The following is a 14,229-nucleotide window of genomic DNA, read 5'->3' as shown; positions in this document are numbered from 1 at the left end:
AGCGGGCGTGGGGGTCTGGGGTGCCGCGAGGGCGGGCGGGCGGGCGGGCGCTTGTCTGGAGCAGCTCTGGCCGTAGAGCAACGCTCGGTTGCCCTCGCCCGGTGGGTTGGATTTGTCTTTGTTAATCTTGACTCTAACTGTGCTTTGGTTCTTGCCTGAAACTTGGTGTCGGCGGCTCCTTCCTACCTGTTTTTTCCACGTACCCGCGTGCGTAGCGGTGAGGTTTTACCTCTCGGCAGCGAAGAACGCTTTGAGATCACGCGGTGTCCGACAGCCTGTCGCTGCGGCAGGAACGGCCTTCCTCTGCCGACGGGCGAAGAAGCCGGGTCAGAAAAGGCCGACGACTTTTATTCTCTAGGGAGCGCGGCGCTTCCGTGCCAGATCCGGGGCGGGGAACCCCAAGAATTGAGTTGGCCTGGGCTGGATGTGGATTTTTTTACAGATACCTTGCGCAGAGGCCGGATGGGACTGGCAGCGTAAAAGCCCTGAAGCCTGCGGCGCGGGGCGCAGCCGTCCCTCTCGACGGCGTCTTTCAGAGCCGCCGAGTCGACGGCTGCCGGAGTACGAGCGATTCGGCCTGCGTCAGCGAAGTACCCGGGGGTCCTGGTTTGTCCCTGCTGTCCGCAGTCGTCCCCGGCGTCGCCTTCCTGGGGGTATGTCTAGATTCTGGTGGGAGCTGTGAAGCCGGCCCGGTTAGCGGCTGTTCTTCGGTATCTCTGAAACCACTTTTAAGGAGATCCGGACGGAAAGCGTCAGGATTTGTGAGTTAAATACGAACGCGGCGTTTGCGGCTGCCCGATGGCCGAGCTCCGCGTCTTGAAAACGTGGCGTAAACCGGCAAAGCAGGCGCACGCGGACGAGGCTTCGAAACTCCGAATCTAGGGCAAATTTAAAATAATATTCGAAATACCCCAGTTCCCCCTTCTCGGACCCGACGAACGACGCCAGTTTTCATGAGGTGGTTTTGGCAAAGGTGAGTCCAAAAACGCGCGGTGGTTAAATTTTCACGCGTCCGGCCCGGGGCGCCGTGTCTGTAGGAACCTGCTTCTCTCGCGCCGCGGCCCCGTGTTACCCCTCTTAGCGATTCCAAAACCTTTTTCCGTCCAGCTTTGTGGCTTTTTCTAAACCGTCCCCCGTTGATTTCCTCGTCTTAAAAGCATTTGGGCTTTTTGACCAGCTGGAGGGCTGACGCAAGCGCCGGCTATTTCTGCTCGGAGTTTCCTGTTTCCCCGCGTCCCGTGGGGCGTGAAGGGTATCGAAAACCACCGGTTGCGTAACGGGTGAAAGCGGCAGATTTCGGTTCGGCTCGGTGAGGGAAGCGAGAGCAGGTGCTGGCGACGGCAGCGAGCGGGGCCGCTTCCGTGATGCGCTCTCAAATCTGGAAATGACTCGGAAAAATCCCCTCGCCGCGTCCCGCTCAGTCCTGAATTCCTCGCCCGCTTCGCTCGGTGGTGGGGTACCTCCTGCGGGCGGTAGCGGAGAGGGGGGACGGGGGGGCGGAACGCGGAGCACCGAGAGCGAATTTGGATAAATCCGGCCGTGCCTTTTCGTGGCATCGCGTGAATTTACAGCCTGAACCGCTTTAGCTCCCTAAATCCAAACTCCAGCGCGCGCAGCCTCGTCTTGAATAGCGCCGTGTTAATTAACGGCGACCGGCAGTGGAAATAACACGTGCCGGCGAGCGAAGAGTCTGAGCCAGCGCCGTCCCGCTGCGAAAGCAGGACCCCCCGGGCTGGGCTGCGGCCGAGCCCGAATTCGCCCGGTCTCAAAAATAAATCGGAAACCGGATTGGTGCCGTTTTAGCGCACGAAACTTGGGGTGAAAGCGGTAGGAAGCGGGGGGAAGCGGCGGAGGTGCCGCTGCCCCTTTAAGGCTTTGTTTTGTGAGCGGGGAGGGGGGGGCAGGGGTGTCGATACGAAGCTTTATTTGAATATTTACCAGCCGACGACCCGGAGGGGAGCGAGACAGAAAAGCGCTGCCGGGCGGAGAAGCTGGAAGCCGGCATGCGGCACGTCCCCCCTCCGCCCCCGGCCTCGGAGCCCGGCCGGCAGCGAGCGCGCTGAGGCCGAAGATGGGAGGAGGGTGTTCGAGCCCTCTGAGCGGGCGGCAGCGCAGGTACCTGCGAGGTAAGAAACGACCCTGACCCTCTCCGTTGCTTTTTATTATTATTTTTTTTTGGCGGGGGGGATATAAATCCTGTCGGCAGCGAGTTGCGGCAGGCTCCCTGGGTGGTGTCGGCCCTCCTTCCGCGCCGCAAGGCTGCCAGCCTTGGCTCGGTGCTCGCCGAGCTCACGTTTGGGCTTTGCGAGGCGTGAAAGCTGGTTTAGCCCTTGGTTTTAAGGCGTTAGTCGGACCGAAAAAAAAAAGACCGAGCGCGTGAAACGAGTCTCCAAACCCTCTTCTCTGGCGCCTTCCTCTTGGGATGGCCCTCGGAGAGAGGGTTGGGAAACGCCTCGTCCTCGGGCTGCCAGCTCGCTGCCCCCTCCCCCGGCTCCTGTGTCTTGAGCCGGGCGTTTCTCTGTGCCGTAAGACGCCTCTGGAGCTTCGGACTGCGGCTTTATTGTCCGATTTTTTCAAGCTTACGGGGCGTGACATTTCAGTAACTGCCGGCGGTGAATTTGCTCCCTCGGCTCCCTCTTTCCAGCCGGCGGAAGAAGCGTTTGGAGGAGCGGTGGCACTTAAAAAGTCTTTTTTCGTTTTGATTAGACCCTCCGAGATGTCTCAGGTCCCTTTTTTGACCGGACGCCTTCCCGTGCTACGCTGACCGCGCTCCCGGGGGTGATAAAGCACCCGCCGTTTGGGAGCGGGGTCCAGCGACGAGTGCAAGGAATAAAGAGCCGTAGCCCTTTATTTCTCGAGGGACGGAGAGGTTGCTTCGTGCCTCGGCGCTCGGCTTCCGCAGCTCTTAGAGGAGAGAAAGAATGCTAATTAAACCCAGCGAGCGGCCTCCCGCGGGAGGAGGGTGCCCCCCGAAACCGGCTCTGTTCTCCCTCTGCCCGCAGGGCGCGCAGACGCCACGATGAAGAACTTCGTGCCCTATTACCGGAGGCAGCTGGCGACTGCCCTTCTGAGACGGCTCTCGGGGGAGCTGGACCCCCGAGGGAAACCGGCCCTGCAGCTCCTGCCGAGCGAGGTAAAAACCCGCTGCAACCTCCCCCGGGGAACGCTTAACCTGCTGAGGTCGGTCTTGTCCCGGAGGTGTCCGTCCTCCCGCGGACGGGAAGACACGGCGGCCGTTCCCCGTCTCTTGGCAGCTTCGCGTAATTAAGTACCGTTACGCAGAACAGTGACCCGCCGCTAGGGAAAACTTTACCTTTCTTTCGCGGCTTTAGAAGTAAGCGTTTAGGAGCATATCTTAAGAGAGATGACAAGGCGGGATCGACGGCCGAGGATCTAGCTCACAAATCAACGCCAAAGCCCTGACGGCGTCGCCGCCGTTTACCATGGAGAGCGACGACGCGGTTTTTTTAGGCGCTCTCTTTGCTTTTCGTCACCGCTCGATGTCCGTGGCCGCCTGCCTCTCGCTATTATTTCTACCGCGCTGGCAGCGAAAGGTCTCGGCCGGGCCGGCTCCCGCCCTGGGTCCGCGCCGGGCGGTGGGTCTGTCTCCCCGCAGCGCTGACGCTTTGCACCTTCGCTGAGGTTTTCTGGTTCTTCTCTCGTGTGTCCTCAGCTCCGGGGGCCGCCCGACGCCGCCCTGCACGACGGATTGCTCTCCCGGTACGACGGCGATTCCTGCAGCTGGCAGGAGAATTACTTCGTTCTGCTCGGAGATTTTACCCTGCGGTGGTTCGAAAGCGAAGAGGTAAACGTGCTCCTGCTGCAGGGGCGGTACGAGGGAGGATTTTCTGCGGTCAAACCTCATGAAACCTCAAACCTCGTCCCCTGCAGGCAGAGCCAAAGGTGGGCGCGGGGCTGTGCAGATGCCGCTGCCGGCACGCTCCTGTAAAAGCCGGCCGCTTCCCACCCGCACGGCTGAACAACGGTTCTCCGCGCACGGAGGATCCCTGCACAAATACATCCCGCTTCCTTAAAATTCGCCCCGGTTTACTGCGTTGCGTTGGATTCCTTTGTTGTTTTAATGGTCGCTGCTCAGCCGCGCGAAAGAGGTACCGAGTTCGGTCGGTTTAACGGCCGTAATTTGACGGTATCGAATAACGAGCCGAATCAGCAATCCGGTGGTTTTTGTCCTGTACATCTTTGAAGAGCGTAAGAATGGTCCTGCTGGCACAGACCGTAGGCCCGCTACCCCCGATTTCCAAGGAGACGGGAGATGAGGGTGAAGAACGAGGCTCGCGTGCAGCGGTGTCTTCCCAGCTGGTGCGCCGACAGTCGAGACCCAAAAGCCAGAAGTTTTCTCGAGACCTCCAGGTTTAAGAGCCGTGATTTGACGGCAGTCGGTGCCGTATGGCGAAAGCTGGGTTGTTGTACGTCTGTATTTCAAGGACCGGCTTTCGTTACTGCGTGAAGTTTTCTAAGGAAAAAAAAAACCAAACACGTGGGAAGACCTCGCAAATCCGGCCGCGCGCCGGGCTCCGAGTTTGTCGCTGTCAAAAGAAAGATCGGCGCGAAGCAGCGTGGGCTTTTGGGTCGGGGGAAGGGGAAGAACGAGCTTCCTGTTGTATTTTTAAACTGGCCTTGCCGCAGTCAGCCCTGCTGGTATCACAGAAGCACAGAATCGGCTGAGAGAGTTGGGGTCGTTCAGCCTGGAGAAGAGGCGGCTTCGGGGAGACCTGCTTGCCGCCGATCAGTACTGAAAGGGGGCTTAGAAAAAAGGCGGCGGCAGACTTTTTAGCAGGGCCCGTTGCGACAGGACAAGGGGGAACGGCTTTAATGGCTCGGGCCCCTCGCTCCAAGAAGGACGTCGAGGTGCTGGAGCGTGTCCAGAGAAGGGCAACGAGGCTGGTGAGGGGTCTGGAGAACAAGTCTGATGAGGAGCGGCTGAGGGAACTGGGGTTGTTCAGCCTGGAGAAGAGGAGGCTGAGGGGAGACCTCATCGCTCTCTACAACCACCTGAAAGGAGGTTGTAGCGAGGTGGGGTCGGTCTCTTCTCCCAAGGAACAAGCGATAGGACGAGAAGAAACGGCCTCAAGTTGTGCCAGGGGAGGTTTAGATTGGACGTGAGGAAAAATGTCTTTACTGAAAGAGTGGTGAAACATTGGAACAGGCTGCCCAGGGAAGGGGTTGAGTCACCGTCCCTGGAAGTATTTAAAAGACGTGTAGATGAGGCACTTGGGGACATGGTTTAGTGGGCATGGTGGCGTGGGGTCGACGGTTGGACTCGATGATCTTAGAGGTCTCTTCCAACCTTAATGATTCTATGATTCTATGATTCTAAACTAAAGGGGGGTAGATTTAGACTAGATATAAGGAAGAAATTTCCAGTGAAACACTGGCCCAGGTTGCCCAGAGAGGTGGTGGATGCCCCATCCCTGGAAACATTCCAGGTCAGGCTGGACGGGGCTCTGAGCGACCCGATCGAGGTGAAGATGTCCCTGCCCACGGCAGGGGGGTTGGACTAGACGACCTTCAGAGGTCCCTTCCAACCCAAACCCTTCTATGATTCTATGATTCTGCAGCTGCCGTAAGCGAAGCCATGAGAAACGGACCCGCTCGCTGTCGCCGGCCGCTCCGCGGTCGGTGTGAACGATTAATTACCGCCCGCAAACCCCGGCTGAGGACTCGCCCTTTGGTTTCTTCTCCAGGCCCTGAGGAAAGGCTGCGAGCCCAGAGGCTCGACCGCTCTCTCCGGCTACCTGCTGCTGTCTTCGCCCGGTGAATACGCCGCATCGCTCGTCGGTCTGTGCCAAGGGCTCGCAGGTAATTCCGTGGCGCGTCGGCGGTTAAGAAACAGGTAGTGGCTGAGGTGTGAGCAGAGCCCGGTTCAGCGCCTCGGAGCGTGAGAGGAGGACGAGGCGGACGCGCGAGGCGGGTTCTGTGTCCGGCCCGAGAGACCTCGCACCAAAAGACACCCGAGAAACTTCCTCGCGCGTAGGCAGAGCCGTAACCCTGGGGGCTGAACTTACGGCCTCGCCCCGGACTTGGTGCTTTTGAGCTCTCGCGCAGCTAAATCCGTTGTTTCCCTCGTTCCTCCGCATCCTCTGGCCTCTCCCCCGGCAGGGAGCTGTGCAGCTGCCGGCCGCCTGCGCCGCTTTACTCGGCCAGCTGGAAAGCTACGATTTTAAACCCAAGCGGCACGAAACCAGAAGCAGCTGCAGAGAAAACTTCGCCAGTGGCTGAAATTCATTTCAAGTGGTTTTCCCTGTTCGGCTCTTCAGTCTGCAGCCCTCTGGCTTTTATTGGAGAGCTGCCTGCTGGCAAAGGGCTTATATCTGGTTGTGAACGCGTGTAAATTAGCGTTGGGTTGGGTTTGTTTTTTCAAATTACGGACGGCACCGTTTAAAATAAAACACTTAATGGAACTGGGATCTTTCCAGGCTGCTGCAGATACTGGCTAAAAAGGCAGCGAGGCTTTACCGGTTTGCTCTCGGAACAAAACAGTCGTGCTCCTCCCCTGCAAGTGCTTCTTGCTGTTCGCCAAAACCCCTTATTTGTTGTGTCTAATAACGCTAAAAAAAAGAAAAGCCGCCCACCTTGGCAAAGGCCGCGCCGGCCGATCCCGTTCCGTTGGCGGTTCCCGGCTTGAGGGCCGACGTCTGGCGGGGTGCGATCCCCCTCGTTGTCTAACGAGCGGCCGCGACGCCGCAGGCCTCGGAGCGCTCTCGAAGGACGCCGCCTGCTTTTGTCTGGAAGCCGGTATTTCTGAATGAAAATACGAACGACGGCCTTCCCGCTAGGGAAGCTGCCCGGCGTCGAGAGAGAGAATTAATTGCAAATTGTAGCCGCGCCAGCGTACGTTGCGCTTCTTCCTCTCTCCTCTCCTCCCCCGAGGTGGCAGCCCCTTCGCCGACCCGCCGGGAGAGTTTCTGTTTTTCCTCTACCATCCCTTCCGGAGGCACTTCTGCTTCTGCGCAGACTCGGCGGGATCGCGGCGGATCTGGAGGGCCGCTCTTCGGGACGGCATTCGCTACCGCGGTACGGGTGAGGCTGCCGAAGCGGACGGGCGCTGCCTAACGAAGCGGCGAGATCCCGGAGCGTGAGCTCTCCGCCCTCGGGATCTTTTCACGGGGCCGGGGCAGGGCGAGCGGGGTCTCGCTACGTCTATGCCTGGGGCGGGGGGCGGCGGGAGCCGCTCGCGGCCTTCGCTCGGGATAGTTTTTAGCCGCTGCCTTCCCGCGGTTCCGCGTGGTTTGGTGGGAATCGCTCTGAGCGTCCTCGACGCAACGTCACCGGGACTAACTCGTCCTTTGTCCTCAGAATTACAGAGGAGGGATTCTCCGGAAGCGGAGGCGTTCCTCGAGGCTGTGCGGTTCTACAGGCAAGAGAGAGGCCGCTACGGGGCGGGGGATCTTCTCCTGGGGCCGGAACCTGAGGTGGGTAAAGAGTTGGGAGACTGGAGCGTTTCCAGCAAGGCTGTCGCTCTGAGGTGCTTTCAGCCGCTCCTTTCGGGTTTTAGATCCTCGGAAACGTGCTAATGGAGGATCTGCTGCCGCTGCTGCGCTCTCAGGTGCTCCCGAGCATCAGAGGGTCGGAAAGGAGGAGGCAGCAGCTCTGGCTGCAGGTGAATGCCCCGGGGGGGGGGGGGGGGGGGATCGCTCGCACCCGAAAGTCAGGGCTGTGCCGACGCTGGCAGACGCGGCGACAGCCGGCGCGCTGGGAGGGAGAGCGGAGCATCGGGTATAAACTTATCGAATAAAGACCCGATTTGACCAAAAAGGCCCCGTTCGGTGGCCCGCGGAGGCGGCTGTCTTTAGCAGCAAGCTGTGAAAAACGGGGAGTGTTGCGGCCCGTGAGCCGGTTCCGCGTACCGGCGGCGAGGGGAGGGTTGTGACGGAGGGGGACAAAGTGATCGCCTGATGGTTGGGTCGGGCGGAGCGAAGCTGGGTGAGCCGAAGAATTTCGGGAGCGTGACGCGGATGGGAGGTGGGGGTCTGTTCAGCGGTGAGCCCCGTAACTGCCCAGGAGTTGGCGTCTCCCGCGGCAGACAGTGATGTTTCCAAAACGCCTGCCTCTCACCTCTCCTTTATTCCTTCGCTCTCTGCTTCACCCGCTCCTTATCGGCCGCCCAGTTTCTCCAGGAGGTTTACGCCCTGATCCTCGGCGAAATCTCCAGCGAATTTGAAGGTTTTCGGGAGGAGAGGGAAAAACTACAGCTTGAGCTGGAGAAGAGAATTCGCCCCGACCTGGATCAGATGCTGACTCTGAAGGATCAGATAGCCAGCAAGCTCCAAGGTTGGGCAAACGGGGGGTGGAAGGCGGGAAAAAAAAAAAAGCAGGTTCAAAAAAAAAAAAACCCCCAAACTGGACAAATCCGGGAAATTCGTCCGCCCGTAGTCGCAGGCCGTGGTTTGTGAAGCGCTGGCTCGGATAGCGTTGTTTTGGGGACCGCAGAGCAACCGCTGCGGCGAATTTGGGTACGATAAAGAGGGTGGAAGGTCTGGGGTGGTGTTTCTACCTGACCCCGAGCCCCGCTGGCTCGATTCTGTGCCCCGTGGAGTCGGCGCGGCGGGAAGCGCGGCGCGGTGGGAAGCGCGGCGCGGCGGGAAGCGCGGCGTGGTGGGAAGCGCGGCACGGCGGGAAGCGCGGCACGGCGGGAAGCGCGGCGTGGTGGGAAGCGCGGCGCGGTGGGAAGCGCGGCGGGAAGCGCGGCACGGTGGGAAGCGCGGCGCGGTCTGTCGGGCGACCGGCAGCTTTCGGTCTTGGCAGCCGTGGTGCAGAGCCCGGCGGAGTCGTGCTGCGGCTGGGGAGTGGAGCCTCACCTGGAGCGCCTGGTGGAGGAACTCGCGCGTCCCCTCGGCTCGGGAGTCGAGGCGGTTCGCTCGCTCTTTGCCCAGAGGGTCGACGAGGTGATCGGGCTCGTCCGGAGCTCTCCCGTCGCGGTCCTGCGGGAAGAGGTAACGCGGGAACGGGACGGCAAAGGCGGCTGCTCTCCTCCAGCCCCACCGCGGCCGTCGTGGGTGCGGGACCCATTCCGCCGGCGGCGGCGTTGGCGGTGCCGCAGCTCATTTGAATCGGTGTCGAATCCCGGCAGGAAGGTTCTCGCGGGGTTGAGCTTTATTAAGCGTTGAGTCTCTCGGCTGCTGGGGGGGAGGGTGTCGGGGGGGGGGGGGGACGGGGGACGCTTTTTGCTCACGCCCTTTCCCTGAGCGCGCGCTGCCGGTCCGTACTCCCGGGAGGACACGGAGAGAACGGGGGGAGCGGGAATACGGAGCCGGGGAGCAAACACTGCGACGGAAGGGGGATGCCGTGCACCGCCCGAGTGACGCGCTGCTGCTCCGACGTAGCTTCTGACGCTGGGGAGAGCGTCCTGGCAGCCCGGAGTCATGCACCCGTGCTACGAGGAGGCCGACCTGTATCGAGAAAGCCTGCGAGGGCTCGAGGAGCGGTTCGGCTTCCGCGGCGTGACGAGCCTGGTCCTCGACGCTCAGAACCTCATGCAGCAAGTAGGTGGGGACGCTGCGGGGCAGGGGGGGGGGGACACAACGCTGCGGGCTGGCTCCCGCCTGGGCCGCTCGCTCGCTCCCCTTCTCGTGCTCGATTTCTCCTCGGGCTACCCAAAAGCCAGGAAAGCAAAGGTCTGAAAACGTTTTCTTGGTTTAAAAACGCAACAAGTTGGCTAACCAAGGAGGGAGGCGCTCGTCAACGGGGGCGAGACGTGGAGGAAGATCCTGGCTCCCGCGTGCCCGGCGCCGGCTCAGCAGGGTTGGTTTTTTTTTTCCCTTGTCTCGCAGCTGATGCAGAACGCCACCCACACCTTCTGGCAGCTCTCGCAGCGGCACCTCGGCCCGGCGGCCGGCCGCCGCCAGCTCGCCCGAGCGCTGGGGAAAGTCAAAGAGCGGGTGCTGAAGGTGAGGCGCGGGTCGCTCTCCCTTTTGTGCGGGCGGTGGCTCGATTTGGGTGCGGTTTGGGGGTTTGGTCGGTTGGGTTTTTTGGGTCCGTGTCCCCCCCCCCCCCCCGTTGAATCGCCCCGCTTGGGCCGCTGTTCCCCCGCGTCTGTGTTGCCGTCGCGCCGCAGGCGTGAGGTGGTTGCAAAGGGACTTGATCCTCTTTTGAATGCCCTTGCAGAAGTTTGACCACGACAGCAGCTCTGTCCGGAAGCGGTTTCGCTCAGGAGTGGCTGGGCCGGATTTTTCTTCCTTTTCTGCTGAAGCATTTGGAGTCCGGGTGTAAACTGGTACGGTCGAGCCTGCGGCAGGCTGGGGGGGCGGGGGAGCGGGCTCAAACAAGCAGGGTTTTTAATTCAGCAAGAAAAAGCAACGCCTTCCCGCCGCGTAGCCCTTCCCCTCTCGCCGGCGTCCCGGCGCTCGGGAACCGTCTCTCCGCAGAAAGAGAGCTTTTAATTCAGGCGCCGCCGGTGCCGGCTGCCAAACCGCAGCCCTTCTCCTGGTCGGCGTCCCGAAAACCTCCAAACGGGCAGAAGTCATGTTCCGTTTCGTGCCGGCGCGGGTGTGACCGTCCTTTAGCTGTTTCCCAGAACGTTCCCCTTTATTTTTACTTTATTCCCTTTTTTTTTTAGCGTCTTCCCCTTTGCTGTGCCAGAACTCTGGCCGGATCGACTCCCCCCTGCCCCGTAGCGAGTCCCGGGGTGGTTTTGGAGGTGAAGGGCGCTCCGCCACGGGGAAAACGGGCTCTTCTGGGATCCCGGGGCGCTGCCGTAGCCTCTGCCCTCCCTCTGCCCCGTTTTTGGGGAGCCTCGCCCAATTCCCGTCAATTCTTCCCCCCCCCCCCCCCCGCCCCCCGGCTCGCTGGGAACGCGAACGCTGACGCTGCCCCCGCTCTGCCCCCGGGTAGGAGCTGCCGCAGTACGAGAGCTTCGTGTTCGCCGACTTCAGCGGCATCGTTAACCTGGAAAACATTTACGAAGAAACGGTGCTGGCTGTGCTGCTGCGGGCTGTCGGCAAAGGTGAGGGGGGGGGGCTGCGTTCCCCGGGGAATGCCAGGCCGGAATAGCCCCCGTCAAAATATTCACTGGCCGCCGAGTCGTCGCTGCCGCTTTTTCCGTAGGCGGCAGAGATTCACGGGGGGGGGGGTGGGTTTTAAGCCGTTAAACGGCGATTTCCGTGTTTGTACATTCGAGTTTCTTGCCAGATGTTGCCCTCGGTCGGTTCCAGAGTCCCGAGGCCCGACTGGTTTCCTCCTGCCAGTTTTCTTTCCCTCCCCCTTCGCTGGCCGGAACCTCCGAACCTCCCGCTGGGAAGAATCGTCTCATTTTACAGGCGCGATGATGTCACGGGAGGGCTGCGTGTTCACCGCCGCGTGTTCGCCACCGCGCCGGACTGGACGGGGGGGGGGGGGGTAGGGGGGCTTCCACGGGGCAGGGCGACGCGGGAGCGGGAGGGCCTCGGCCGCCGGTTGGGCCCCCCCCCCCCCCCCCGTAAATCCGAGGGGCGACGGGCGGCGGCGGTGTTTCACGCCTTTCTGAAACGGTCGATGGGTTTCCGTCAGGCCGAGCGTGAAATCGGGGTGAAAACAGGCTGAGATGGGTCCGCGTGGTTCGCTTGGGAAGTCGGATTTTGAGAATTTCACGTGAAAATTGTACTTGAGAGTAGAGTTCGGAAGGGTTTTGCCTTTTACCTTACTTGAAAGTAGCGTTCTGAGGGTAAAAATACCTGAAACTTTGAAGGTAAAATGCTTGAAAGCAGCGTTTTGAGGGTAAAAATGCCTGGAGGTGAAACTCCGACGGTAAGAACACGGGGCAGCGACGTGTCGAGGGTAAAATTTGGGGTTCAGCGCTGCTCCTGCTCCCCGTTCCGGCGCTGGCGGAGGCCCCGCGCCGCGGCGGCCGCGACCTCTACGGCGAGGGCTGCTCCCGCCTGCCGGGAGGTGGGCTCAGGACCCGGCTCAGGACCCGGCCTTGCCGTGCCGGCTGCCAGCCCCCCGGGGGGGGGGGACCCTGGGCGGGCGGGGTGGGGGGCGCATCCGAAGCCGGTGGGGAGCGGCTGTGCCCAGCGCCCTCCCGGGAAGAGCGGAGCCATTGGAGATGGCCGACAGATGCCCGGAGCGAGTCTGGGGGCCGGGGCTCCACATGGGGCAGGGGGAGGGGGGAGAGGGGGGAGAGGGAGATTTTGGGGGGGGGGGGGAGAGTGGGGAGAGGGAGGTGGGGGAGAGGGGGCAGAGGAGGGGGAGATGGGGCGGGGGAGGTTAGGGAGAGGGGGGAGAGGAGATGGGGCAGTGGGGAGAGGGAGATTGGGGGGGAGAGGAGAGTGGGGAGGGGGAGATGGGGGCAGAGGAGGGGGAGAGGGGGGAGAGGAGAGTGGGGAGAGGGAGATTGGGGGGGAGAGGAGAGTGGGGAGGGGGAGATGGGGGCAGAGGAGGGGGAGAGGGGGGAGAGGAGAGTGGGGAGAGGGAGAGGAGGGAGATGGGGCAGTGGGGAGAGGGAGATTGGGGGGGAGAGGAGAGTGGGGAGGGGGAGATGGGGTGGGGGGAGAGGGAGATTGGGGAGAGGTAGATGGGGGGAGAGGGGGGAGAGGAGAGCGGGGAGAGGGAGATGGGGCAGGGGGGAGATTGGGGAGGGATATTGGGGAGAGGGAGATTGGGGGGCAGAGGGGGAGAGGGAGCAGTGGGGAGATAGGGAGAGGGGGCAGTGGGGAGAGGGGGATTGGGGGGGCAGAGGAGGGGGAGAGGGGGCAGTGGGGAGAGGGGGAGAGGACAGTGGGGAGAGGGGGATTGGGGGGGCAGAGGAGGGGGAGAGGAGAGCGGGGAGAGGGAGGTGGGGCGGGGGGAGAGGGGGATTGGGGGGCAGAGGAGGGGGAGAGGGGGCAGTGGGGAGAGGGGGATTGGGGGGGCAGAGGCGGGGGAGAGGGAGCGGGCGGCGGCGGCGGGCGCCGGCCTCGCCGGGGCGGGGCTGCGGCCGGGGGGGGCGGGGCTGCGGCCGGGGGGGCGTGGCCGGCGGGGGAGGCGGGGCTGCGGCCGGGGGGGCGGAGCGGCGGCGGGGCGGAGCCGCCGGCGGCCCAGGATGGCGGCGGGGCGGCCGTGGCCGCTGCTGCTGCTGGCGCTGGCGGCGGGGCCGGGGCCGGGGCCGGGGCCGGGGCCGCGGCCGGCGGGCGGGTACTTCCCCGAGGAGCGCTGGAGCCCCGAGTCGGGGCTGCGGCCGCCGCGGGTGGCGGTGGCGCTGCTGGCGCGGAACGCGGCCCACGCGCTGCCCGCCGCGCTGGGGGCGCTGGAGCGGCTGCGGCACCCCAAGGAGCGGACGGCGCTCTGGTGGGGGGGGGCCGGGGGGGGACAGGGGACACGGGGGGGACGGGCCCGGGGGGGGGGGGTCGCGGGGCCGGCGGGGGACACGGGTCGGGGGGGGGGGGGACGCGGGGCTGAAGGGGGAACGGGCTGGGGTGGGGGGGGCGGGACGTGGGGCTGGCAGGGGGACACGGGTGGGACGGGATGAGGGGCTGGGGGGGGACACGGGTGGGACGGGATGAGGGGCTGGGGGGGGACACGGGTGGGGACGGGGCATGGGGCTGGGGGGGACGCGGGGGGGGACACGGGTGGGATGGGATGAGGGGCTGGGGGGACGCGGGTGGGATGGGGCTGGGGGGGACGCGGGGGGGGACACGGGTGGGATGGGATGAGGGGCTGGGGGGAACGCGGGGGGGACGGGATGAGGGGCTGGGGGGATGCGGGTGGGACGGGGTGCGGGGCTGGGGGTCACGGGTGGGATGGGATGAGATGAGAGGCTGGGGGGACGCGGGGAGGGACACGGGTGGGATGGGATGAGGGGCTGGGGGGACACGGGTGGGACGGGGTGCGGGGCTGGGGGGGGACACTGGTGGGACGGGGCTGGGGGGGACGCGGGGGGGGGACACGGGTGGGATGGGATGAGGGGCTGGGGGGATGCGGGTGGGACGGGGCTGGGGGCTGACGGGGAGGGGGGGGCGGCGTGTCCGGTCCCCGCGCAGGGTGGCGGTGGATCACAGCGTGGACAACACGACGGCGCTGCTGCGGGAGTGGCTGGTGCGGGTGCGGGGGCTCTACCACCGCGTGGAGTGGCGGCCCATGGAGGAGCCGCGGTGAGTTGGGGGGGGGGGGGGGGGCGGCCTCGGGGTGTCTCCCGTGGGCTGCGGGTGCCTGGTTTGGCAGGGGGGGGGGGGGCGGTGGTGATCTACGGGCTGCGGGTCCCCAGCCTAAGGGGGGTCCTGTGGGTTGTAGGCGCCCAAGTTTAGGGGAGGGGGTCCC

At 63.7% G+C, this 14,229-nt stretch overlaps 2 protein-coding genes across 2 annotated transcripts in view; one reads left to right on the top strand and one right to left on the bottom strand.

Moving 5' to 3' along the window:
• The first annotated feature begins 57 nt into the window (after positions 1–57).
• NIBAN3 (niban apoptosis regulator 3) lies at positions 58–11,538 on the top strand. The gene is given in 17 exon segments (XM_076360735.1): positions 58–973; positions 1,942–2,126; positions 3,003–3,133; positions 3,674–3,805; positions 5,706–5,820; positions 6,892–7,041; positions 7,318–7,433; positions 7,517–7,621; positions 8,130–8,292; positions 8,767–8,954; positions 9,345–9,503; positions 9,792–9,908; positions 10,126–10,161; positions 10,163–10,234; positions 10,852–10,963; positions 11,149–11,222; positions 11,224–11,538. Coding segments are annotated over 17 exon segments (2,190 nt in total). The 5' UTR covers positions 58–953.
• Positions 11,539–14,177: 2,639 nt separating this feature from the next.
• The window catches only part of OLFM2 (olfactomedin 2), a 5,874-nt gene continuing 5,822 nt past the window's right edge, over positions 14,178–14,229 (bottom strand). The window contains exon 3 of the mRNA XM_076360733.1: positions 14,178–14,189. Within this exon, the coding sequence (XP_076216848.1) occupies positions 14,178–14,189 (12 nt within the window). The remainder of the gene's footprint in view (positions 14,190–14,229) is intronic.

Source organism: Aptenodytes patagonicus, chromosome 30, assembly GCF_965638725.1.
Source record: "Aptenodytes patagonicus chromosome 30, bAptPat1.pri.cur, whole genome shotgun sequence".
Lineage (NCBI taxonomy): Eukaryota > Metazoa > Chordata > Aves > Sphenisciformes > Spheniscidae > Aptenodytes > Aptenodytes patagonicus.
Note: the sequence above shows the minus strand (reverse complement) of the source record. Positions and strands in the feature narration are given on the sequence as shown.